General features: G+C 38.4%; 4 protein-coding genes across 6 annotated transcripts; 2 read left to right on the forward strand and 2 right to left on the reverse strand.

Moving 5' to 3' along the window:
* Positions 1 to 1,025: 1,025 nt before the first annotated feature.
* fibpa (fibroblast growth factor (acidic) intracellular binding protein a) lies at positions 1,026 to 5,399 on the reverse strand. Its single transcript, XM_023421633.2, has 11 exons — positions 5,045 to 5,399; positions 4,850 to 4,934; positions 4,313 to 4,511; positions 3,910 to 4,036; positions 3,522 to 3,622; positions 3,167 to 3,300; positions 2,503 to 2,611; positions 2,310 to 2,373; positions 2,108 to 2,194; positions 1,855 to 1,952; positions 1,026 to 1,317 (listed from the first exon to the last, which is right to left on the reverse strand). Exons 2-11 carry the CDS (start codon positions 4,932 to 4,934, stop codon positions 1,248 to 1,250), a joined length of 1,074 nt encoding a protein of 357 aa, XP_023277401.1. The 5' UTR covers positions 5,045 to 5,399; the 3' UTR covers positions 1,026 to 1,247.
* A 2,496-nt stretch (positions 5,400 to 7,895) lies between these two features.
* ccdc85b (coiled-coil domain containing 85B) lies at positions 7,896 to 10,665 on the forward strand. Its single transcript, XM_023421626.2, has one exon. It carries the CDS (start codon positions 8,771 to 8,773, stop codon positions 9,374 to 9,376), a length of 606 nt encoding a protein of 201 aa, XP_023277394.1. The 5' UTR covers positions 7,896 to 8,770; the 3' UTR covers positions 9,377 to 10,665.
* A 1,019-nt stretch (positions 10,666 to 11,684) lies between these two features.
* fosl1a (FOS like 1, AP-1 transcription factor subunit a) lies at positions 11,685 to 15,351 on the reverse strand. The gene is made up of 4 exons (XM_023421640.2): positions 14,922 to 15,351; positions 14,301 to 14,558; positions 13,112 to 13,219; positions 11,685 to 12,994 (listed from the first exon to the last, which is right to left on the reverse strand). The coding sequence occupies exons 1-4, from the start codon at positions 15,030 to 15,032 to the stop codon at positions 12,437 to 12,439; spliced, it is 1,035 nt and encodes a 344-aa protein (XP_023277408.1). The 5' UTR covers positions 15,033 to 15,351; the 3' UTR covers positions 11,685 to 12,436.
* A 4,029-nt stretch (positions 15,352 to 19,380) lies between these two features.
* On the forward strand, positions 19,381 to 26,009 carry yif1a (Yip1 interacting factor homolog A (S. cerevisiae)). Of its 3 annotated transcripts, none has more exons than XM_023421701.2 (9): positions 19,381 to 19,472; positions 19,841 to 19,891; positions 20,921 to 21,168; positions 22,054 to 22,158; positions 23,869 to 23,947; positions 24,037 to 24,094; positions 24,194 to 24,349; positions 24,624 to 24,717; positions 25,266 to 26,009. In XM_023421701.2, the coding sequence occupies exons 2-9, from the start codon at positions 19,861 to 19,863 to the stop codon at positions 25,422 to 25,424; spliced, it is 930 nt and encodes a 309-aa protein (XP_023277469.1). In that variant the 5' UTR covers positions 19,381 to 19,472; positions 19,841 to 19,860; the 3' UTR covers positions 25,425 to 26,009. The 3 variants fall into 3 exon arrangements, with proteins under 3 accessions (XP_023277469.1, XP_087034192.1, XP_087034193.1); XM_087178066.1 differs by having other exon boundaries at positions 19,447 to 19,468; XM_087178067.1 differs by lacking the exons at positions 19,381 to 19,472; positions 19,841 to 19,891 and adding an exon at positions 19,960 to 20,710.

Genomic DNA, 26,009 nt, shown 5'->3' on the forward strand with positions numbered 1-26,009 from the left:
TTAGAGAGTGGAGAGGAGAGAGAGTGTGTGGAGACCTACTCGGAAAATTTGTCAGCTTATTTCACAGAATAAACGGGTGGCGCTTTTGGGATAAAATACTGAAAATAAACTGCTATAATTATTCCAAACCAATGTTCTAACTTTGCTGCTCTGTGTTTGCATATGACTAATCCATTACTGCACTTGGAATCATTTCCGGCAGTAATTTTTTTTCTTGCAAAAGTTGCCGTCTGTTATGTCGCAAACTGTTTAAGATGTTGCTTAACCCACGTTAGTCATGTTAGTCTTGACTCAAATTAAAGTCAAACTTAAAGGTCACCCCTGTGCTTCCCACAAAATAAAAGCCCTTTCAAAATTAAATGAGCAGCATCAACATTAGTATAATTGCAGGCTTCTTTCCAAGACACATAAGAAATGTAACACCCATTACAAAATGATTGCCCACATTAAAGTTTATAACCAAATATTTTTTAATAGACATACTTTATATTTTTAGTAAGCACAATCACACCATTTTTTAAATTATGGGAGTCATTACTGTATTTACTTATATTCATCCAGCTCTATTAAAGTAACCCTCCAGTGTGTAGGTTTAAAGACCTTTACTTAGGTTCTGATTGTTTATCTGTCCTGTGTTTCTGGGTGGTGGTAGAGATGGCAGCTGTCAATACAAGGGATGTTGTTAAAAGTCACACTGACAACCCCCTAAATGGACCAACTGTGCCCCCCTGGCTGGTCCCTTATTCCAATGGCCACACACAGACACCCCAAACACTGGCAGAGCTGTCAATTCATGACACACGTAGTCTGCTGATCACATTTTATATCTAAAACACTAATACCACTGCATACTGGGTGCATACTGCTGACAAATCTTCCATCTTCACTTTTGCGATTTATCTCTCCCTCTCTTTGTCTGTGTCTAATCTCCATCCAACACTCACAAGATCAGTAAACCTCTGATCTCTGGAATATAACTTCCATATAACACAGTAGATAAAATGATAACATAAAACAAAATGACATTTTGATGTAAATACGTTAATTTTATTTACAAACCAAATTTACAGACAATGTATGGAAACTAGGGGAGTAAATGGGGAGCAATAATGGAGCTCGAGAAGAAAAATTCATCAGCAAACAAAGAAAGCACAAACTAAAGGGCTAAGATAACGGCTTCAGCGGGGGGAAAACAAACCAGAGGAGGAGTTGGGAGAAGAGAGCGGTGAGCTGCAACGAAACACACTTCAGTCATGATACATTTTGAAGATACAGCTTTTGATGACACCCATGTATCTGTCCCACACAACCTGGTGTCTGAGGGGCAGAAAACAGAGAGAGAAAGAGAGTACACTGTAAATAAATGGAGCAAAGAGGTACTGTAAGTCTCGTGACAAACTGTAATTGTGAAATCTGGGTGAAGAGAGTAAATGTGGCAATCTTTGTCCACTCGGTGTAATGGGGAGGGTGGGGGGTCAACGTTTCTTTTTATGAATATCTCTTTGTTAAGCATGTAGTGGTGCAGGCCTGTGTAAACCCTTAACTACATTCCTGAGTGTTTGCATGAGAAACAAGGTAACTACAGTTTAAGAAATCAGGGCTAGATAGGGTGACACCCACTGGTAGAACGTCAATATTAGAGGATTTTAACATACCAACTTTATGCTTGAGCAGTGTTTAATGACTGCCAAAATGCATACCCTTATTCGGTTATTGGTAAGTTCTCCAAAGCTCTCTACAAAATCATGACTGTATTTTCAGCTTTGGTCGCCCCCTCGGGAATTGATTACCCTGGCAGGGTTGGTGCCATGCTCTGCCTGATAGATTTTACAGAATAAAAGCACATTAACTCACTTGAATGTGTCAAGTATGTGTGCAGAGTTGGTGTAGTGAGTGAGGTAGAGTCTCATGTCCGCAGCTGTCCATCGGTCTGAACGGCACGGCTCAATAAACTGGAGGAGAAAAGGAGGGGAGGAGACGTTACATCACACCGTCTCAAAAGCAGACTTTAAAGTTGGCACAGGCCTAAGAAAAATCTGGGCTGGATGGTCTGTCTTTGCTTACAACACTTGAGAAAAAAGAGACTGCATTTTGATAAAGCACAAACCTTCTCCACAAGATCAATGAAGAAATCTCTGACATCTTTTGTGTTAGTTAACTTTGCAGCAATGTTGACAAGGCCTCTGGAAAGATTCTACAAAAAGAAAAAAAAGAAAAAGAGATTAAAATTCAAAAACAATCATCTCTTTCATTGCAGAGGTGACGAACTGATTATATTTAGGATATGATGAAGGTGTAATGTTTCTCACCTTGAAATTAGCCTCCATCTCATTAAAAGCTTTAGTCTTTCCTCTGAGAGCTGTACAGACCAGACTGAACAGAGTGAACAGAAACAGTGGAGTTAGAAATAAAAAAGAGACTGTGGATAAAAACATTTTAGAAAAATGGCACATTTTTTGTAGTCAGCAAAAAAGTGTAGATCTTTTTGTGTGTTTATGTTACCTTTTGTGTTGATCCAGCAGATCTTTGTCCGTGATTAAAATCTTCAGCTCCTTCAACTCTTGTAAAAACTCTTTATCAAGATCGACATCCATGTCTTCCACCATGTTATCTACAAAGAAAACTCAGAAAGTCAGACACTGTCAAATCAACTTAAAGGATGTTTTTTTTTTCTTGTGACTATTATGAGTAGATACTCTTTTTCTTACAATTATTCAATTACGTCATTACTCAGACTCTGCCTAATCTGGTTTCTCTTTCTCACTTTCTTCATTGGTAACTTACAAATTTAAAATTCACCCTTATTTTAATGAGGACCAGCAAAACCTGCAGGACCTCTGGTGGTCAGTGGGCCTCACTGACAGAGGCACTCCTCTAAAAAATGTTCCTTATTCGTAATACTTAACCAGCATATACAGCGTACCTCTTGTTCTCAAGTGCTATATTTACCTGAAGCCCTTTTTAAATTCTTTCGTAAAGGTTCAAAATGTCTTTTGTTCTTCTCGGATTTACCACTAATGTTTTATTGCTCTGCAACCCTCAAACTAAGACACATTGAAACAGCTCAATAAGATTAATGTGTTACATAACTGTTAAAAAATGGTATACGTGCGTCTCACATTGAATGTCAGCAAAATGGCCAAAGAAAACAGAAGAAATCACTCACCAATGGCCCCAACGGTCCAGTTGTTGATAAGCAGACCAGCACAGAAAGCAAAGTCCTGGAAAGTGAGATATTGTAGCTTTCTTTTCCCCGTCTCAAAGCGATTGTTGGCAAAGAAAACAATGGCGGCATAATCCCTGAAACAAGCAGAGCATTATAGGAGATAAAAAACAGGACAAGACAATTAAATAGCACTTAGTTGTTTTGGATATCCTGAATACCAGCCTTTTCATGTGAGATTTTGTCAGAATTAGTAAACAATACAAAACCACAACAAAACATATCTAAAGCAATAACAATTTTTCGAAAAATTAACCTGAGTTTGGAAGGCTTGAACTCTGCTCCTCTCATTGATTACCTTGCAAGCTTGTCAGAGAGAAGAAAATGCTGACGTATGTTCTCCACCAGGGGTCCCTTCAGCTCTTCCACAACTTTAAAAACACGTTTGAAGTTGTCAAACTGAAATTAAACACATGACGCAGGAGATTTACTTAAATTACAACAACATGACTTGTATAAAACCAGCACAGTTCTTGTACTGCAGACATTCAGCTGCCCCATCACCCGACTGATAAACTGTGCAAAAGGCTTGAAACGTTGAAACCTGCTATTCACAGAAGAAACGCAGAGCAACCACAACAAAATTAATGTTTCAGAGGTGAAATGTATCAACACAGCAACAGACTCCTTATTTTAAAACTGATAATACATATGAACAGTCATTGTGGAGCACAGAATGTATTTACTTGTCGTCTGCAGCTTTTCAGTGTCACACTTGTCTTGGCACTGATATCATCTAAGTCTTTCTTGGTTCCTTTAGAGAGTTTCTTTCCCAGGACCTCACGGACAAATGCATCATCAAAAGCATAGTATCTAAACAAAGAAACACAGAGGCAAAAGGGGAAGTTTGTGACAATATATTCTCATCTACAATGTCAGCCAACAAGAACAAAGTAGTGTGTTTAATAACAATTATATACCATAATAGCATCTGCCTTGGGAAGAGAATAAGCTAGTTCAAGAAAGATGCTCATTCCAAAGAAAGAAAAGATAGAAATATACATAAATCCTTGATCCAAAGTTGTCAGCCAGACACCAGAAACACATCAGATAATTCAATGCAAATAAATGAGAACATCATTACTGCACCTCTCTATGAGGATGGCTTGTCGATGAGGTGGAATCTGAAACAGGAGCTGGTTGGCTAGTTTGGCTGGACTGTGCAGCAGACGCTCACACATCTGGAAAGTCCGGTACTGGTCCATGGTGTCACTCAGCAGGACATCTGCGCTGGCCTCAAATTCCTCCAGCACTCCACCCTCCATTCGTACTTTCACTGCATCATTCACTGGTGGAAAAAAAAAATCGAACAAGCACTGTTCAGAGATTATATGTAATAGCCTGAACTAACATAGCTACTGGTGTGGGGTGAATATACAGCAGGACTAACTGACTACTGCAACTTCATGATTCACACTGGTTGCTACTAGTGTGCAGGATGTGGAGGTAGATGCTGCAATAACTGAGCAGGTAATTATATGTTTCGTTTTTACCAATTTGTTTCCCAAATCTGATGCTTTAGTTAACTGTTGCTTAACATTTGGATTGTGATACTTACAGCTGCTTTTTTTTTTAATACACAGATTGATATGTTGCTACCCCATACATCTATGGTGTGACCCATACCTGTGTGTCCGTCCAGCCAGAGCTGATAAACCTCCTCATCCATGATGGTGGTGTTTCCCACGAACACATCCAGCTCCACTGCCATCTGCGTGAGGACAACGAAGCAAGAGAGTCGCGAGGTGATTAACATGAAGTGTTTAGCTCAACAATCACCTGCCAAACACAGAAACCAGAGTGACATGGGGGACATTTTACCTTGTTTGGAGTGTTGTTCAAATAAGTTTTAAGCACCAAGCAAAATAAACCCGCAAAGTATATCGTTAGATTACATTAGCTGAATTTAAATTGACTATCCATGTTTTACTAATTAGCTAACTTCCTCCATTGAAACTTAGCCTCCTGTGCTAGCTGCGTCGCAAAGTTATCAGCGGAGACTAAACTGACAACCAGGCAACAAAACGGTCAGTTAAGAGCAATTTAACATGGAGGTATAGTCGGGAGATTGGCGCAGGTTTTAACGTTTGTATTCAAAGCACGAACATCTACTAAAGCTGTTTTCACTGTACTGCCGTGAGTCCGCAGTGTCAACAACAGAAGTCATCTAACATGAACTTCCGGTTTTGTGGCGTCACAGGAAATGCTGTACGTCTTTACGTGGTGGTGGAAAATAACTGAGTACATTTACTGAAGTACTGTGCTTGGGCTCCTAAATACAGTTTTGAGGAGATTGTACTTTACTTGAGCATTTCTATTTTCTGCTGCTTTATACTTCACTATTAGTCAGTGGCAAGTATTGTACTTTTTATTCCACTACAATTATTATTACTTAGCAGTACATAAAGTAATTATAAATCCTCACCTACCATCTGCAGCATAAACGTGATGACATCACTGTACACATTAATGCATCAATAATTATAATCCAATAGTATTTGGAAATGGGCAATTGAGCTTTATGAGTACTTTGATTTTTGGTACGTGTATACATTACAATGCCGATAATTTAAAACTTTATTAAAACGTTGGATGCAGATATTCAATTTATAACAGAATATTATTGCTACTTTTACTTTAGTAAAAAATCCGAGTACTTCTTCCACCACTGCTCTTACATCGTCGTTGCCTCTTATTCGCTACATTGTAACAACGAACGTTTGCGTTACAAAAATGTATCCGTGTGTAAGGCTGAGGCTTGTTCGTAGTTGCTATAGTTACAGTAGAGCCATTAAAGATGACGTCACCTGCATCGATTTTTGGGTAGCTACAGCCTGGCACAATTCCAAAATGAGTAGCGATTTTTAATTAAATCTACTCATAATATGTTTTTTAGGCTTATTTTATCCTTCAGGATTAAGGTCCTGATTGGATAAACTGAACATAACCTGTGAGGCCTAATAGTGACTTTTATGATTGAATTTACGGATGCAGACAATACCATTAATCTCATATAAAGTACAGGACAGTGCTTTTTAGGTCTCAGTGAAACAAAATCTGATATTAATTAGGGTTAGTGTTTTGACAGCAGTTTGTATTATTACGGAAAGCATGATTTATAATATGATAGATCCCTTGTTTTAGGTTGTTCTCTAGCTATATTTGTTTGTTATTGATGTTAATTTTATGTTTAAGTTGTAGTTGATGGTGACAGAAAACTGGTAGCCTATACTAGTAAAACTAACAGACTCCATAATTGGGATCTATCACTTTGAGTCGATCCAAGTCTTATCTCTCAAACGCCCCATTCATTTGAAGTAAGAAAGTCATCAAATGACAATGGATAATCATGTCAGGACTCAAATTACAACAGCGCTTGTGGCCTCAGGCAGTAGCCTATTGTTGATTTCTGCCTTTTCATTTCTCTGCTCTTGGTTATTTTAAAATGTGTCAGATCAGAGATAGGACTCTGTGAGAGCACCGGGCCCCATCAGTGGATATGCGCTTTGCCTGCTGCCTGCGTGTACACAATCTGCTCTCTTTTCCTCTAGCGATTAATCTAAATAAATCCCTGTAAATCCCTCCCCTCACCCTCCCTTTCTGTGTTTCTGCATGTGTCCTTCAAAATCACAACATGGGGGAAAAACGACTCAGTCAACATGTCTTTTTGTCGGATCTCTCGGTGCACATCACCACTCATTTCTAACCTCACATGACACCCTGATTCCATCCCCGGCTCCCCCTTGCACGGTTAACACCCTATATTGTTATGGCCTCAGTGAAACAATGGAGGTGGGACAGAGGGCGGAAGGATGTGGCTGAATGCCTCAGCATAAACCCGTGGAAAAAAGCCTGCAGTCACACTTTCCGCCAGTGTTCTTTGAAAAGAAACGAATAGGCCTACAACCAGGAGTCACTCATGGTACAACTAGGCCTACATTATGCTGTATCTTTCTCTGTGGTGAACTCCAAAGGCATGTAGGACGTTGTTGTGTTTCTCGTGTTTTGAAAAGATCTGGGGTCTGGTTATCTGGTTATAGCCCATGTCTTTAGTTTTTTAGATCAGTCTTATCAACAGAAAATCCCACAGGAAGTGGCTTCACATAGGCATTTCCTACTGATTTCCTTTGTAAATTGTGCTTATCCGCGTTGTTTCGTTTTCAGAGTATCATAGAGGTAAAATAAATAAATAAATATGATTTTTAATCCAAATGGGGGCGCACAAGTTCTTAACTGGGCGATCGCATGGAACAGATCTTCATCCTCACATCTTGCTGTTTTTCATAATGTAACTGTGATGGCCAGAGTAAGTTCAGCGGGATCACAGAGCTGCTCGATTGTATTTTGCCATTCACGACCATGCCATAAGTATGGTGTGTCGAAAAGCCACTGGAAACCTCCGAGGAAACCACAAATATTTCTGATTACCATCTAACCGACGTGTCAAAATAGCGGTCATCGTAATAATTACAACTTCCGGAAGAATCACACAAAATAAAACCAACGTTGTTGAGGAACATGATCGGATTGAAACAAGAGTAACACGCCATCAATGTAAGTAAATGCTGCAATAAGTAAGAAATGTACTTCGTAGTTTAATTCGTTCCCAAATTTTATTTTGTAATATTTCCTCACTTATCTCATTAAAAGTTCACAAGTCGGTGCCTTTATTTTGAAGGTTGCAGAGATTGTTTTCCGTCAGTGCTTCAGCTTGACACGCAGCTCGCTGCTTAGCGGAGTCACAGCCGTGAAAGTGGTGGAGGCGGACATTGTTGTGGTAACAGTCCAGCTCCAGAGGATGAGCAAAGATGGTGCATTTATTATGAGCGGATAATGGGCGACACTGGATTGTGATTCATTTTTGTTTTTATACGGCAAGCGTAATTAATCGTTTGTAAAATAATATTAATAATAAGCCTCTGCACCGTACGGACACTTCGTCCAGCCATCGGGGAAGTGAGTTCATTCAGCCGAGGCGAGTGGAGCACAGCCTGATGAGACGATGCCAGCGCCGTAAAAATCACAACATCTGCGGGGTGTGCACCCGAGGCTGCTGGATTAAGCCTCCGTGGATCGACCGGGCCTTTATACAGACAGTACAGAAAAGCCCACGGGGCGACTGTTGCCTTCAAAATACTGCAAGAAGAGGTAAAATAAGGACAGTTGTATTCCTGGAGGCCTTTGGAGAACACAGCCTTCTGTTGAGAGGATGACAGATTGACATTAATTAGGGTTTGCGGTGCATTTTCACACACGACCTCATTAAGGCATTATCCACAGAGAACAGACATTGGCTTCAGCATAAGATCTGCTGTGGGACTGAAGTCGCAGGGCCTTGAAGAAAGCCATCTAAATAAAGATATCACATGTTTCTGCCTTGATTTGGCCTCCGGTGTTGTGGTGATTGCATACATGACATCTGGCAGACACTGAATAAAGATGAAGATGAGGATGTGACGACTCTGTGTTGGGCATTGAAGTATCGACACCTCGCCGTTTATAAAAAATATTCTCAGGTACCCTGTAGGTGTTACGTTTTAATAGAAAATGAGTAACGAAGGTGAAATAATAAATAGTAGAGAACTGTCAAAAATGTCTGACGAGGATTTGCTGGCGTGCTCCAAAGAGGAGCTGGTGAGCCGGCTGCGTAAAGAGGAATCAGAGAAAATATCAGCCCTCATCCAGCGAGGACGGCTGATAAAAGAGGTAAATAAACAACTACAGGGACACCTCCTCGAAATCAGGGAACTGAAAGTCATCAATCAGCGCCTGCAGGAGGAAAACGTGGAGCTGCGGGACCTGTGCTGCTTCCTGGACGACGACCGGCTCAAAGTGAAGAAGCTGGCCAGGGAATGGCAACTATTCGGTCACCACGCGGCCAAAGTGATGCGGGAGGATCTGGGCGGGTACTTGAAAAAGCTCGCCGACCTGGAGCGCATGCAGGACGGGCTGGTGAAGGAGAATTTGGACCTGAAGGAGCTGTGCCTGGTCCTGGAGGAGGAATGTGTCAGCAGGAGTGACTCCAGCCCCGGCGGGTCCACCGAGCTCAACCTGCCCTGCATGGTGGCCCGGGACCTGGGGGACGGAAGCTCCAGCACAGGCAGCGTGGGAAGTCCAGACCAACTTCACCTGGTGTGCTCACCTGATGACTGATGGCAGGTTTATGTCAACTGTCAGGGCTTCTCCGACCTGAATAAGGAAGCTGTAGACTACAGGGGTGATGTGATTGACAGAATGGAGACACAGAAACTTTGTCAGACCATACAAATTAAATTGGAGCAAAAGCATTAGGGCCTTCTGAATGCTGCAAAGATTTATGTGCCACTAGGTTTGGCTTGACAAAGACTCTTCACTGTAGACATTTTCAGGACTTTACAAAGACATTTAATAAATGTTTGCCAGATGATAATGTATCTAAATTTTACAGTGTTTTTCTAAAGACTCGTCTGTTTTTGGGAAATTCCTTTTTCATTGGTCTGTTGTTGAAAAAAAAAATGGGACCAAAAAGTGGGTCACATATATAAATTTATCTCATGCACTGGACTAGCCTACACTGATAGAAGCCTTTTTTCTATTGCACTGGACAGCATTATCATGGATCTTTAAATCACAGATCTAAAGATTCATTTCAATCCAGTTTTGAGCCATATTTAGTCCACTGAATTCAAATAGCACTGAAATAGATGAGTTGTGATAAAAAAAAAAGAGAAAAGAAAATATGAAATTATTTGATATTTGCTTTTGCTAGATGCCCAATAACGTGTAATATTTTATGCACTCTTCCTCAGGACAGGATTGGAGTGCCATATGTGCATGATGATTGTCACAATTTGTACAGGCCTGTGAACCAGTCTGATGTGAAGGCCCTTCAGGTTTACTGCGGGTGGGGCTGCTGTGCATAATGTAACGTGCTAGAGCCTGGGCAGAGCCAGCACACTTGTTAAGGTTTTGGATCGTGATACATGATAAATGTCCTTGGACCTCACTCAGAGCTGAACTGAATAAGTTCTGTCACTTTTTTAAATCCAACTGGAAACTCTTTATATCAAACTGGAAGGTCTACAAGTTTGAATGATTTCTATTCTATTCTATTCAAGCCAAGCTGTTTAAATTCACTTGTCGGACATTTTTCTTTATTACATTGTTGTTGATGATGTTCAATTAGCATATCACAGAGTTTGTTTAAGTTGGACAATGGTCAGCTTTCTCTTCTGTAACTCATGCTTTGTATTTACCCAGTGACATTAGGGATCTTAACTTTCTTAACTTTGACCCTTCTTTATCTTGGTTTATCTGTATTAACTAGCATTACTAACCGATTTCAGTTTAAATCATAGATAATGCACATGGATTAGAAAAGATTTATTTTGTCGTTAGCTGTTTATTGGTGGGCTATGCTCGTAGTGCATTGAAGAGCTTTAAATACAGTGGCTATGACACTTTTTTGTTGTCCTGACCTTTCTTTGTGTGTTTGACTTTGCAGAAACAAGCATTTGCATTTACATGACACAGAATGAAGGATTGATTTCTGTACTTGTTGTTTTGACCTTCACGTCTGAACCAGCTGTGCCTGATTGATGCTCCCTCTCTGTCATACAGTCTGACTTTATGGATGTTCATCAGTTTTATTTTTGGATCTGTATTTGCACAGTTGGAGAGCTGGAGAGGGCAGTAATGCTTTCACCCACTTAGTGATGCACAGACGTCCTTCGACAGCAGAATCATACAGTGAGTTTTTTCTCCCTCGTGCTCTCTAGCTCTCAATGTGACTCTTTTTCCATCTCTATATCTCTCTCTAACCCCATTTTCACAGAGTGATCCAATGCCCTCTGAGCCATGTATGTATTAGCAAGAGATTCGCTTCATTTTTGGGAAATGGAGTAACAGAGAACACAGTGTTCACAGTTGAGGGGCATAGAGCGGTCATTAGTGTGTCAGTATTTTATTTTTCAAAAATAGGTTATTATTTTCTCAATTAATCATTTAATCCATAAAATGTCACAAAATAATGAAATATGCCCATTATAATTTCTAAGAGTCAAAGGTAAAGTGTTCAAATTGCTTTTTTTTTTTTTTTTTTTTTTTTTTTTTTATGACCAAAGGTCCAAAACTCAAAGATATTCAATTTACATGGATACAAAACACAGAATAGCAGCAAATCCTCACTTTGGAAAAGCAGCAACCAGAGAATATTTTGCTTGATTAAATGCATGAAACAATTAATCAACTATGAAAACCAATCAGTTGATCGCCTCCGTGTTTCATGCCTAGAGTATTTATATTCCAGTTTGGGTTAATCTGTTGTCTCAGCATTCAGTTTACAAAAATCTTTTTTGCACACTTTAAATGATCCGTTCTCAACAGAATCTGATGAATCTGTTGTTTTTAAGTTGTTTACTCATCCTCTTTTTTCTTTCTTTTTTTTTTACGAATAATATTACATCATTACAATTTCCACACATTTTTGAACATTTGTTCTTTATTATCTGTGAAGTAGTACAGCTTTGACAAAAGTTAAAAGTAAGGCACTGCCCACCATAACAGTTCAATTGCCACAGAAAATTAAAACATTATCAAAAATATATTACACTCTTAAAAAATAAATATGTGATCATGTAATCTATATCAACTCCTATGGCCCAGCCTTAGTGGTCAATGATTTGCATAGACTATATTAGAATTCTTAAGATTCATATAGAAAAAAAACCAATAAGTTCTCTATATGCCTTGGTGAGGACATTTATAAAGTGTTACATAACATGACATAAAAATGTAACAAGTCATTAAATGCAACATAATGTAAAGTATAATTATTATAAATATTATTTTTATCTATCATTAGATGGTGTTATCAGTTATTTGTAAAAGGCTTTTGTTGAGAATATATTGTGCATGCAATTCTTCACCTCAAACATACCCATTCTACCTCATAGCTTTTAAAATATAAAGTCTATATTTATATCAAATCTAAAAAGAGTGTAACATTCATATCCTGATAATGCCACTAATTTGTGTGTTATCTATTAATAAAAAGAATACATTTTCTAAAGATATTAAATGAAGCAGATGCACATAGTTCATTTTGAAATGGTTATTACAATCATCGTTTTCATTTAGGTCAGGTTTCCCAGAGATCCTTTTTGTCACACACACACAGACATGGACTACGTTGAAATGAACATTAGTGTTTTGCCAGGATCACAGGGCCGTCAGTCACAATGTGAGGATAGTCGGGGAGTGCAGGGAGTGATCTGATTGGTCACCACTGCTGCTGCTGCGGCGATGAGCTATCCCACAGGGCTGTGGGGCATGAGACTGTTGGACATTTCCCTGATGTGATGTAGCATGGGACGTGATGGAGGCGCTGGTGTCTAAAGAGGCAGAGGGATAAGTGAAAACCATACCGGCTGTGAATGCCATTAGCGAGGGAGTGGATGTGAGAATCGGGGTGTGGAGCGACTCTGATTCAGTGGCAACAGCAGAGGCCGATGATGTCACAGGCTTGGTGGGGAGAGTTATCTTTGGTTTGGGTTTCTCCATCTTTGTTGGAAGTTTGGTTGAGGTTCCAGGTCTGCTGGAGTCCTCTTGCTCCATTTTGACGCCTCCCAAAGAGGAAATTGATGGATTTGGGTCAGAATCTGAATCGGAATCCTCTATTTTACAGATGGGACGGTGAGCTTCCAGGACAAGCTCAAGCTTGTCTCTCTCCTTTTGCAATTCAGCTATTTCCTTCTGTAAACGGGATTTTTCATCCTCCAGCTGGTCAGTCTCCTACACCAGGGGGGAAGCAGAAAGAGACAGACACATAAATTCTCTCATGCCTGACTGAAACCACTACATTGTCTTTCAAGCATTAATGTTATGACATTTCCTATAATGTTCACTCACATTTTGCAGTGAGTCTGTGAGCTCCCGTCGGCGATTGCGACATTTTGCTGCAGCCAATTTATTCCGCTCCCTTCTTACTCTGCGTCTTTCCATCTCTTCATGGGATAACTGATGGGAAAAAGTGGAAAAAAATATTGAAATACATAAAATAGGTTATCCTGACTGAATGAAATGAAAGTCAAACTCAAAGCTTTGGGCAAACATGAAATTTCCAAATATACAGGGAGGCTTGGAGACTCCACCATAGGCAACGTGACACAGGAGAAATACTACCACCATGTGTGTGCTCTGAGTCATCACAGTCGTGGCGGTTGAAAGATTTTGAAATGTCTGAGCTTTTGTGCCTTTGTAACACCCTAACTCTGACCTCATCCAGCACACTACTGAATAATTACCGTTCATCCCATATTTCCCGCCCTTTCAGGAGGATGAGTCACACTCAGACCCCAGCGGTGACTCGGGTGTGAGTCAGAGAAAGTGACTTGCCCCTATGAGTCACATGACAGTCCACTTCCTGTACCATGAAATTACATCTCTAAGAACAAAACTGGGGCAGGGATATGTGCCATTGTGGGACTGATAAAACCAAAAAAGGATCCTACAGAGGCAACATAAATGATAAAGGTTCTTGGATTAAAGTTGTGTTGGATTGGGTCATTTTAATGTGTATCCTATCTTGCTTTGACATCTAACATCGCTCTACTAGTAAAAAGCAGATCATTGCAAACAGTGTGTCACAGGTGATAATTTTACTGAGTCAACATCGAGTAAAAGTAAACACAGAAAAGAACACAAACAGAGTGCATTTGCCTCTGGAGCTGACATTTTTCTTTTTTACTTAGAAAAATTAAAAAAAATTAAGTAATATTAAGTAATGTTTCAAAATAATCTTCACATTCCTAAATGGATTCATCTGATGTGCAAGTCTAATGGAAATTAAACAGTTGTGTCACTGGGTAACAGGATATTACACACCAGTTACACAGAAATGACTGTGACACTCTCCACACCTCACTATCTGCATCCCCTCTGGGGAAACTATGAATCCCAAGAGGCCTCCTTTTATTTTCTGTCATTGACAACTGTCATTGTTCAAACAGTAGAAATACAACAAATCAACAGTCACCAGTGTCTCTTTAAAATATGTTTTCAGCACTATGATTCTATTATTTAAGTATTACTCTCTTACATGTTCATCGTTTCTGCGCCTTGTTGAAGCTGTAGTATTTGCAGCTGCTCTTATGACCCCTGGTCTGAGAAGATGGGACTGGGAAGGTGGTGGACCCATCGCCCGGGCCCCTGAGAGGGTTGGGTAAGGAGGTACTGGTGATCTTGAAGGGCCCGGTGAATGCATAAGGGAGGGTTGGACCAGCCACTGGAGGTCCTGGCTGGATGTGATGGCATTGAGGCTTGGTACAAACTGGCTGCTGCCTGCTATGGCAAATTTCTATAAAACACAGATTTCAAAAAAGGGAGGGGTAAAGTTAGTGGACAAGGTAAAAATACTGTAACAGAAGGCTTAACTTCAAAATGTCATCAGTAACAAAACACATTGTGTCAGAGGTATAAATAAAAGTTTATCAAAGTGAAAGATGACTGATGTATAAGTTAATGTTTAAGTTAAACACTATAATGATATATATAATACAAAAGAAATACACAAAGTGAATAGTGTAGCAATATTACATGTTTACTACATCATTCACAACTTTTAAACAAGTGTTACAGTTTAATTCATATTCTATTACACTGATTTGACTCTTGACTGTCAGGGATAGCCTGTAGTCTCGTTCAATGAAGGTACTCCTACCTGCTCCTGTTGTGTAGTTGTGGTGCTGGTGTGTGATCCGGTGTTTGACCCAGAGCTGCTGCCTGAGTAGGCCGGGTTGCCTCGTCCTTGATTCCCAAAGTTTCGATACATCCTTTCTTTTCAAATGAAGAGAAAATTTGTCCCAGCTGTGGCTATAAAGTCCTCTAGCCTCACGAAGTTACTTTCGGGTTGAGACTCGTGTGTCAATTCAAACTTGGGGTAAGCCCACCTTATTGCGGTAAGTCGGTAGAGTCCAAACTGGTCCGTCTTGAAGGGGGGATAAGGAAGAAAATACCGCTTCGCCTTTTTTTCAAATCGCACTAAAACGTCCGAAACTGACTTTCAGTACATTCTCTAGTCTTTAGTCACACACGTAGAATCCGGAGTCTGGGAATGATTGTGAGGTTGTAAACTCTTAAAGCGAGACTGTATGTTTACCACGCCCCTCTGTCATTACGGGAAATAGTGTTGCCTGGAATCTCGCACGAATCTTACCACGTGCCGTGACGTCGTTGACCATATTTGGCGAGAGTTTCCTCCTGAGCTCGGGATTCCTCAGACAGCTTCATCTCATGAGCTGATACCAATAGTTCTGCTCCGTGTTTTCTGGTTTCTTTTCTTTTGTGGGAACACTATTACTACTACTACTACTACTACTACTACTACTACTACTACTTCCTGCTCCAGTGGAAGCACTGTTACTTATATAATATTGTGTTTAAAAAATCTACTTGAGCAAAAAAAAAGAAAAAGAAAGGTATAGTTATTTATATTGCACTCTACTGTTATTTTTGTATTTGCTGTAGTTTTAAGAGATAAGCAAACTATTGGATGTGATCATTACCATTTGCTAGCTAAGAAGACGGGAATCATACAAGAGTAGTTTTAAAAATCTGACTTTTTTCCATTTCTAATGCTTATGGAGAGTTAACAACATAAACTGTGGTATACCACTTAGTATAGCCATGTATCAAACTTGGCTTTACATTAACTTAATGTAAATGTACATTTACTTATAATGTTAATCAATACAATAGTTTTAAGTAAACTTAAAATGTATACTTTTCATGTTCATATTGATGTCAGATCTTATCTTGAAATAATGAAAGTATTTGTATTCAGTAATGGATGTTATTTTAACTGAAGTTTAAAGTATACTACTCTACTAACAACTTAAATTAACATGAAATTATGGACTTTAAAGTGTTTTCCAAAAATTACAAATACTTTTACATAACAAGAGGAATTTCCACCACTTCTTTCATCATATAAGCCTACAGTAACTGTCAGGAACAGCAGGGAGACAAAAAAAAAGGGCTACTCTGATAGCTTTCTCTTATATCTTCAATATGAATCAATTTCAAGGTTACTACAGTTATGAAGTAGATTATAAAGTGCAGGGAAGTTGGGTGCTTGTGCCTAATTGTGTTGAGGTTTTTGGCAGCCACTCTCACTTTACAAACCACATCAATGTGCAAGCATGCCTGTGGAGATGAGTCAATCAATTGACAAAGCTGTTCGTTCATTTCACCATCCGTTTCAACGACTGTTTTCTACTTGCAAGCACAATATAGCACCTAGTAAAGATTCAAAAAATGCATGCTGTAGATTCGGTAAGCTTAGTCTGTCACAACAGCTGCTGACCTTGCAGTCCCTGAGGACAGAGTTCCCGGCAAAGGCTGGTTTCTCCTAGCTGCTGACTGTTGCACCAGTCTCTCATGTTACTGCTAATACCACTCCTGGGAATAAGGATTGTCATTAAAAAAAAAAAAATCCCTAAATTAATTGAAAAGAAAGTTACTAGTTCACTCAGAAAAGTCTCCTTCTGGGAGTTAAATGACAAGAATACTGCAGATTAATGATCACATCTATATAGGAACTGAGACATCGTTGTTCACTCGTAACCTTATGAATGAGAATAGAGACAGTGAAGGGAATCAGAAGCTGCCAGGAGCATGTCATTTTACAAGGCCTATACCTGCTGCTCATTGACCCATTTAACTGCTGAGTCTCATATTTCAGATTTCAACAATATTGCACCCTGTAATAATGAAAGAACACATGCAGGATAGTTTTTATTTCAGAGTGGTCAGTGGTATCACGTGAAGGGAATATGGGTTAAAGTTGATTGCCAGAAGACTAAAGCTTCAGGAATGCAATGATGAGATACTTGCTATGTCTGTGATCGTGACATGTCACAACATGTTGGCCACCATTTTTTTTGTCTGATTACACCTATACGCACCCACCTGTTGTTTCATTTCTCTTTTATATGACGAGGAAAAGTCTGCTCAATACATACTCGCACTTTGCTGAATAAAAATTATTTTGTCTTTATCTATAGCCACATCTGAGGGTGTAGGTAAGTTATGTTTTTCTCTTTTACTCCACATTTTCCCTCCAAAAGCTTTTGGATGCATTTTGTAGGGGGATGAAAGAAGTTTAGATTCCATTACAATTTACTCACCCAAAAAATCTCCACATGTATTCATATAACTCATCCACACCCACACACTCATCCCACCCACACATGCTTATAACAACATCCTCATGCTACACTTGAATTTTACTTGGTTTAGTGGGTGTTGCAGTACATGCCTTGTTTGTTCATGTTTAAGAACAACAGGTAGATTATTTTACTATGACTGTACAGTGTAGTTTTAAACATCACTGTACAGAGACTGCACTGATTGTCTCAGTCATGGTTTACACTGTATATGTCATGTCTATTATGCTAAATTAACAGTGTGTACAAGTAATAAAATTGAATGATATTAAATGCTACTATAATCCAAATACAGTGTTTTAATAATATAATGAAATATAATATAATGTAATACAATATGATACAATATAATATAATATAATATAATATAATATCATATAATATAATATCATATAATATAATATAATGTTTTAGCAGTAAAATGTACTGAGGTACTGATCCTGAAGCACTGTCTCTTACAACAGAGGTAGGAAAAGTACAGAGCCTTAAACTTATCAATCAATATGAATAAGTCCTGAATTCAAATAGTAAAGTAAAACCGTTTTTGAAGTATTAGCAACCAAATGTTCTCAAGTACTGAACCCATATTGTCCCTGATGGCAGTTCCATCAGTGTATGACTGTGTGAATGTATGTGATGTATGAATGTGTGAGTGAATGGGTGAATGTGGCAAGTATTGTAAAGCGTTATGAGTGGTCAGTAAGACTAGAAAAGCGTCATATGAGTGCAGGTGCATTTAAGTAGTAAAAGTTAAAGTAGCAGCATTGCAGCTACTCCAGATGGAGCTATATTTAACTGTATTATATAGGCTACAATTTAGTAGTTTAAAATTTTATGAACCCACCATATATTGTTATATTTAAAGTTTTAATCTACAAAGTGTGTAGTAACCATTCAACCACATGGGACACACAGAGAGGAGTAAAAAGTATAATAATTCCCTAAAATGTAGTGAAATATAAATTTGCTCAAAATGAAAATGCTCAAAGTACGAGTATAAAGTAAATGACTTTTTCCCTTGAAGTGTTATATTTCTGATCTATCTAATTGTGGGTGTTTTATGTTGTACAGACTGTAAAACACTCTGAGGCAAACTTGTGATTTGTGACTATATGTTAGATAAAACTGATTGACTTGATACATTAATCTGTAATGAGTAGCCTATAACAATGTCATAGGTGGTCTAGCAATGCAAAAGTAAGGCTGGATTACAAACCGGGCAAAGCAGATGTCAGAAAAATGTAGAATCACAAGTAGTCATTATGCAGCATGGCCAGCCTGTCATTGTTATGTATTATACAATTGTATCATCATTATTGCTGTATTAACATCTGAGCTGAATTTTAATGTCATAGCAGTTTGAGGTGAGGCCAGTTCTACCTTTTTATATAGCTAGGCCTACTATCAAGTGATTTTATCAGTAAAAAAATATTTTATTTTACAAGCTCATCATTTGTGTGTAAAATTTGAATCTGCAAAGTAACAGTGGCTACTAAAATTGTTAAACAAATAAAGTGATTTAAAGATTGCAATATTTTCCTCTGTTGTGAAGTTTAAGTAAGCTATAAACTAGCTTAAGTAAAGTATAAGTGACCTAAAAAGTGTAGTACTTGAGTTAATGTACATTTATGTAATTTTCCCCACACCACTGAGGATCAATTGTAGCTAAGTCGTGTTTTATGAGTTTACTGTGTGTTGCATGTAATATTATATCCTGCACAACAGCAATTATTTACTTGAGTAGAAGAGCTGAGTTCTTGTTCCACTACTGTTGTCCAGAAATGTATAGTTTGTGGCTCCTTAATGTTGAAATGTAACCTACCAGGCTGTCTCCACAAAACACAAAAGTCAGACATGACAGGTAACACATGGCAGTGCTAGTATTAGCTCTTACTGTGTGTATTGGTGTAACTGTGTACTCTCTGAAGTACTTACATGTTTTCTGCCACGCAGGCACAGCGAAGTCAGCCAACCGCTGTGGATGGGTGGGATCAGCACTAACATTCTGATAGCCACGTAGCTAGCTACCAACGTTAGCTGTGTAGGTAAGTGCTCTCACTCTCGGTATTTTCTTCATAATTGTAATATTATTCCTCAGACAAGCTGTGTGAGCATTTACTAGGATACGGATTAAAGCAATTATATCGCCTCTCCTGATACGCAGATTAGCAAATGAATATATGATGTTATTAATTTAGCTTATCCGGCTAGGTAGCTAGCATTAACCGACAGCAACAGTGGTTCCATTAAATAAGTTTATACGAAGGTTAGCTGGGTAGCTAGCATAAAGTGTTGTGAGCTAGACTGTTATTGGTATCAAGTCAGTGTTAGCTTCGTTTAGTTAGCTGACCAAGACAAACAGAGCGTTCAATAAATTGAAATGTTGCTAACGTGTCATTGTTTTTATTTTAAGCTGACGTCAGCAACGTTACAATGGACTTGCAACACCATGGGTACCGAGCAAGTAAGTGTAAAGATGAATCACCATCAGTTACCATTTTTGAAAAGTTTTGCAAAATATCCACCCATAGTAGCTACTTCCTATTTTCTTACAAACTCCACTGGTGATGTCACCTGGCTGGTGATGTGCCCTAAAAGATGACCGTTTATTAGGCACAACTAAAACTAAATCTGATGAAGTATAATACAGCAGTGCTAAGGTAAATCCTACCTCCATAAAAGTTAGAATGTGTGCCCCCACTGATACACAGTACTGTGCAAACGGTTTAGGCACTTAAAGTAAACAGCAACATAAAGTTAAAGTAAGATGCAGTAAAGAGAAAAGAATCTAAATCAAATCAATATTTAGTGTGATCACACTTTGCCTCTAAAACAGAATCAATTTTTCAAGGTAGGTTTTGCAGGTAGGTTGTTCCAAGCATCTTAGAGAACTTGCCACAGTTCTTCTGTCAGTGTTTTCTGTCTGTTCATGTGATCCCAGACTGAGTCCATGATGTTGAGATCGGCGCTCTGTGAGGGCCAGACCAATCTGTTGCAGGACGTGTTGTTCCTCTTGTCACTGAAGTTACTTCTTTATGACTCTTGCTTTATGTTTGGGGTTGTTGTCCTGCTACAGAATGAATCCGGGACCATCGAGACACTTCCTTGATGCTTTTGCATGATGGATGAGAATTGAAAAGATTAAAGTGCCTAAAACTTTTGTATGGCACTGTACTGTACTGTACATGCAATACTATTCAACAGCAGCACAAAACGAAATCCTCAAAATGTCCGTGAATACTTTTCTACAGCATTTTGGCCAAAAAAATATTTCTTTGTGAAGGTAAGATCTAATGCAGAGTTGCATTATTTACTTTTTACACTACATTCGGTTTAGCTAAGGTTACCTAACAAACTGAGTGTAAACTTTGGATGACTTAAAGGGTCAATCATATAGTAATTGAACAATCGACATGGGCACATTTTTGGAGTAACTGTAGTGAAATGAAATAATCATCCTCCATTTTCTCTATTGTGTCCATCTTTTCCATAGCTAAACAGAGAGCTCGTGCAACTCCCCCCACTGCTGATTCTGTCCTGTTTGAAGACACCAGCTCTGCAGCACCAGCAATGAACAGTCAGGGATACTACAATCCTGGGTACAATATGGGAGGACCATCAAATGACATACAAGGAGGTGGTGCTGGAGTGAACAACCTGTTTACTGACCCAATGGCCAATGCTGCAGTGATGTACGGTTCCTCCTTAGCCAACCAAGGAAAGGATATGGTAAACAAAGAGGTGAGGAAAAGTGGGATATTCATAGGGTTCCTCTCAATATGATATACAGTGCTGTATGTATTTGAATGGGGTTGGGGGTGTTAATCCATGAACCTATAAATAAGGTCAAGGCCAATATTGAGTAATTGACACCAATTTACACAAAATATGCCTTGGCTGATTCAAATTACAAGTCACCAATTGTAATTACAAGTTTAAATATACCCTAAACGCATTCTGAACAATTTTCACATGGTTTTGAAATTTCTCTGAAGCCTTATAACCTCTTTCTTATTTGATAAGATATTAGGTCCAAACATCTGAAATATGCCAATTTGCTTTACAGCAGTGAAATTTTTTTTTTTTATCCATGCAAGTGGTTATTTTTGTGCCATTGTATATAATTTTTGTCTGATAAACTGACTCGCTTTCACAAGTACATAATTTGAGGTTTTTCAACACAAAGAAACGCACAGATGTGTTCTTTAAATGACACAGTCCTTTCCAGGAGCAGACTGATACTTTGTGCAGTTCAGCTCCTCTCTAATGATCCCCTTCACAGTTCAAATTTTTACATCTTATATGTGTCATTTTTAATGGACAGTTTTTCAGACAAGCAGACCTTCTGATCTGCTTTCTTCACCCAGTAATAAGGAGAAAATCATTTAAATAAATGCATCACTCATTGATGGCAGATAAATGGTACTGATGTTGTTTAGCTGGTTTGGTAACTTTGTTACGCAGGTGGTTCAAAATACATGTATTGTGCGTCAAGGGTGACGCACAATCCTGGGGGCAGCCACAGCCTTCTTTAAAAATGACGATGACTCAACTGTATTTATTAACTTTGGCAGATTGTTGATCCTCATTCATGAAATTAATGTTTGCACTTGCTCTCCCTTTCAGATCAGCAGATTCATGTCTGTGAACAAGCTGAAATACTTCTTTGCCGTCGACACCAGATATGTACTGAAGAAACTTATGATCCTTATGTTCCCTTATACACATCAGGTAATCAAAAACCATTTATTCTGTCAGACTTTGTGCCAACGTCAACGTACAGGACAACACAAAACATTTAATAGTTAAAGTCTGCATGATACGTTTCTCTGGTATCATATTCTTAACCACTTATCACATTTAAACTGTGCAAACAAGATAATCAGCCACTTTATCACTAATCCAACTTTATTTATGAACATCATAAAGCTGTGATTGCCATTGAGGATATAAACACACACTGAGCTCAGTTAATTCCCACACACTCTAACTTATTCTGATTGTAAATTAAGTCATTCTGTGCTCTGATACTGTACAGAGTGCAAACTCTCCTTACAAGAACAGGATCACATAGATTTTACTGTTTGACCCTAAATACTATTTGCTACTACATAGTATTTACAACTTTTACAGTGTGGTTGTAATGTTAATTTAGTACTTCATGGTTTGGGTTTATTTAAAGCAGTAAGTCTGGTGATATTCTATATTTATACTGTTGTCAACGAAGCCTATGAAATGAAAAAAACCAGCAATGAATTGATCCTGATAACAAATATCATCTGTGTAGCCAAAGCCTGATATACCATATTCCTTTGTGCCATGGACCTTATCCTCCTCATCCATGTGCCATGCTGCTGCAGTGGGTGACGTGTTCCTTCGAAACCATCAACATGGCCACAGTAGATGTGGTAGTTTGAGTCGATCCCACATACACAATCCTGCTGCTGATCCACAGCTGAAATTAGTCCCAAACAAGCAATGTACTCTAGTTTTAGTAACAATTGCTAAAAACTGATTTGGGAAATTATTCCAAATTATTCCAAATGTATATCTGCATATATACATTTATGACCCGTTTTTACATCTTCAGTTGTAACAAAGGGGCTTGGATCTGAGTACCACAGGGAGTATTGAGAGTAAGACTAATACATTGTTGGTTTTGTCTTTTTTAATGGAATTTCATGACTAACAAAAATATAGAATATTGCTAAACTCATCCTCTGAAGGGGAGGACGTTCTTACAAACACATGACATAGAATAATCCGATCTTAATATCTTATATCATGGCCTTTCCTTTTAAATTACATTAACTCCAGACTTTAGTATCTTTGAAATGTCCAAGATGCAATGAAGACGATACAGATTTGTTTTGTGTGCTGTGGAACTGTGAAAGATTCTAGATCTTCTAAACATCAATACATCAACAGCTCAGTAACATACTTAAAAAGAGACATTAATGACATCAAGTGTGGCTTTTTTTTGCAGGATTTTTGATGTGTTGTCCCGCAGTGGTTGAGATCTTTTGCAGTGTAAAATGGTCTTTCTTGCTATGTCATCCACAATAAACTGTTAAACAAAAAAGGCATACTAATGACAGCACTTGTTGTAATCGTAAAATGTTATTTTGCTGTAATGTAATATTGTTTATCTATTTACTCTATTCTTGCTTATGCAAGAATGGATCAGCTGCCACTGTGGTTTGCCTTAATTTATTATCAAGCTTTTGTTTTAATTGCCTTTTTATATAGTTTCTCACATTATTCTCTTTGTTATGGATTGCAGGCCAAAATAAGTTCAATGTAGCTTTCACATTGTGATTGATTGAAGTTGTTCCATCTTGTAGACCCTTAAGGTGGGGGAAAAAAGGGACAGAGCATCATTTGCATGTAACTGTTAGACTCTGTTGGCTGATTCATACTCTGCTTGTGTGTACTTGGTAGGACTGGGAGGTTCGTTACCATCGGGACACTCCACTGACTCCAAGACAGGATGTGAATGCACCTGATCTTTACATACCAAGTAAGTTTTCTATACAAAAATCAATAGCAAAGTATTTTGAGATTCCTGTATAATGTATGAACTCTCTTTTTGTCTTTTTTGTCTTTTAGCAATGGCTTTCATTACCTACATTTTACTTGCTGGAATGGCCCTGGGTATTCAGAAAAGGTGAGTAATTCCTCCTCATATAATTTATTTTATGTCTCACAATAAATATCTTTGTATTAAATAAGTTAAATAAGGATTGTGTGTTGTCCTTGTGTGAAGGTTCAGTCCTGAGGTTCTTGGACTGTGTGCCAGCACTGCCCTTGTGTGGGTCATCATTGAGGTGTTGGTGATGCTGTTGAGTTTGTACCTGTTGACTGTTCACAGCGACCTCTCAACCTTTGATCTCATTGCCTACAGTGGATACAAATATGTTGGGTAAATAGACCTTTGATGCAAATATTTTGAAATTCATTCATTCATTCATTCATTCATTCATTCATTCATTATTGACAAAGCAAATGAGTTTGATGATTAGTTTCCTCATTCTGTATTGTAACTGAAGAAATCAAATACTAAATAAACAATTTAGACAACTTGATTACGATTCAGCTCGGTGCTTGAAATGTAGTTTTGTAAATAAGGATATTTTAAAATGTAGTTTGGTCCATGTCAACATTGTGAATGTTTTTCTTTATGTCTTTTCCTCCAGGATGATCTTCACAGTGTTGTGTGGCTTATTGTTTGGCAGTGATGGGTATTTTGTGGCCCTTGCCTGGTCCTCTTGCGCCCTTATGTTCTTCATTGTGAGTATTTTGAGTCCTTATTGACATCATCAGCCACATTTATAAACTTATGTATTAATTAAACACAAAAAACCAAATCCACTGATTAATTGCTGCTCAATCTGACACAGTAAATGTGAGTATTACACTACTATGAACTGGACATTTATGAGCTTTAAATAGTCAAAATATTCAACATACTATCTCTTTTATTATTTAACTCCACACAAGCATATTTCTATGCACAACAACTGGGGGAAATTATTAATATGAAGTCTTGCTTTTAAGGTGATGGTGCCAGGCGATGAGCATAGACTCTCAGAAATTACTGGTCCTGACCAAGAAATAGTTTGCCACAAAAACCTTTGTAAAACCACAACATGTTATTTAAACTATTTAGTTTTTGCACATTAGACATGAGAGTGGTATCAGTCTTCTCATCTAACTCTTGACAAGAAAGAGAATAAGCATATTTCCCCAAATCTTGAATGTTTCTTTCAATGAAGTCAACTCTGTCTGTATTTATGTTAGTCTGAATTGCAAATTTAAAGATGTTACTATCTCCTCAGGTTCGATCTCTAAAAATGAAGATCCTTACCTCTCTCTCCTCGGACTCCATGGGAACTGGTTCAAGTGCCAAACCTCAACTGCGCCTTTATATCACTGTGGCCACTGCAGTCTTTCAGCCAATCATTATATACTGGTTAACCTCTCACTTGGTCAGGTGACCTTGAGGCATTTACTAACCTGAAGTCCATGTGTGTTGGACCCAAAAAATGTGGTTGTTGAGTGTTTGTACAACTACCTTTATACGCTCTTTTGTCAGTAAACTCAAAACATGTGTAGACGGTGTTGAGCTGCAGCGAGTGTACAGCTTGTCAGATGGACATGTTCATTATGTAGTTGTTTCATTGATATAACAAGAAAGTGTGACACAGTGTCTCAATGGAAGACTTGTTTTCTGTTGTGTATGGTAACACTGACAAATGCTTATTTTTGGCCACCTAACTTTGACCACAAGGGCTTTCATTGACATTTCTTTATCCTAACTTGGATTCAGTTTCATTCAGTTTTAATTTTATATAATGTCACTGGACATGCTTTCCAGTATTACACCTCACAGCCAGACTACACACCACACAGACACACAGACACAAATGATCCTAATACCGTTTTTTTCTGGTATGTTAAAGTTGCTGCATTTCCTCTCTCCTCTTGTTAATCCTGGATTTTATTTATCTACATTTCACAAAGCATGACAATGTTTGGATTTTTGTAGAAAAAAATAAATTTATTTAGCTTTGTGTATTCAA

This window comes from Seriola lalandi, unplaced genomic scaffold (assembly GCF_002814215.2).
Source record: "Seriola lalandi dorsalis isolate HSWRI2012SDOR001 ecotype SW California unplaced genomic scaffold, Sedor1 jcf7180002054673, whole genome shotgun sequence".
NCBI lineage: Eukaryota > Metazoa > Chordata > Actinopteri > Carangiformes > Carangidae > Seriola > Seriola lalandi.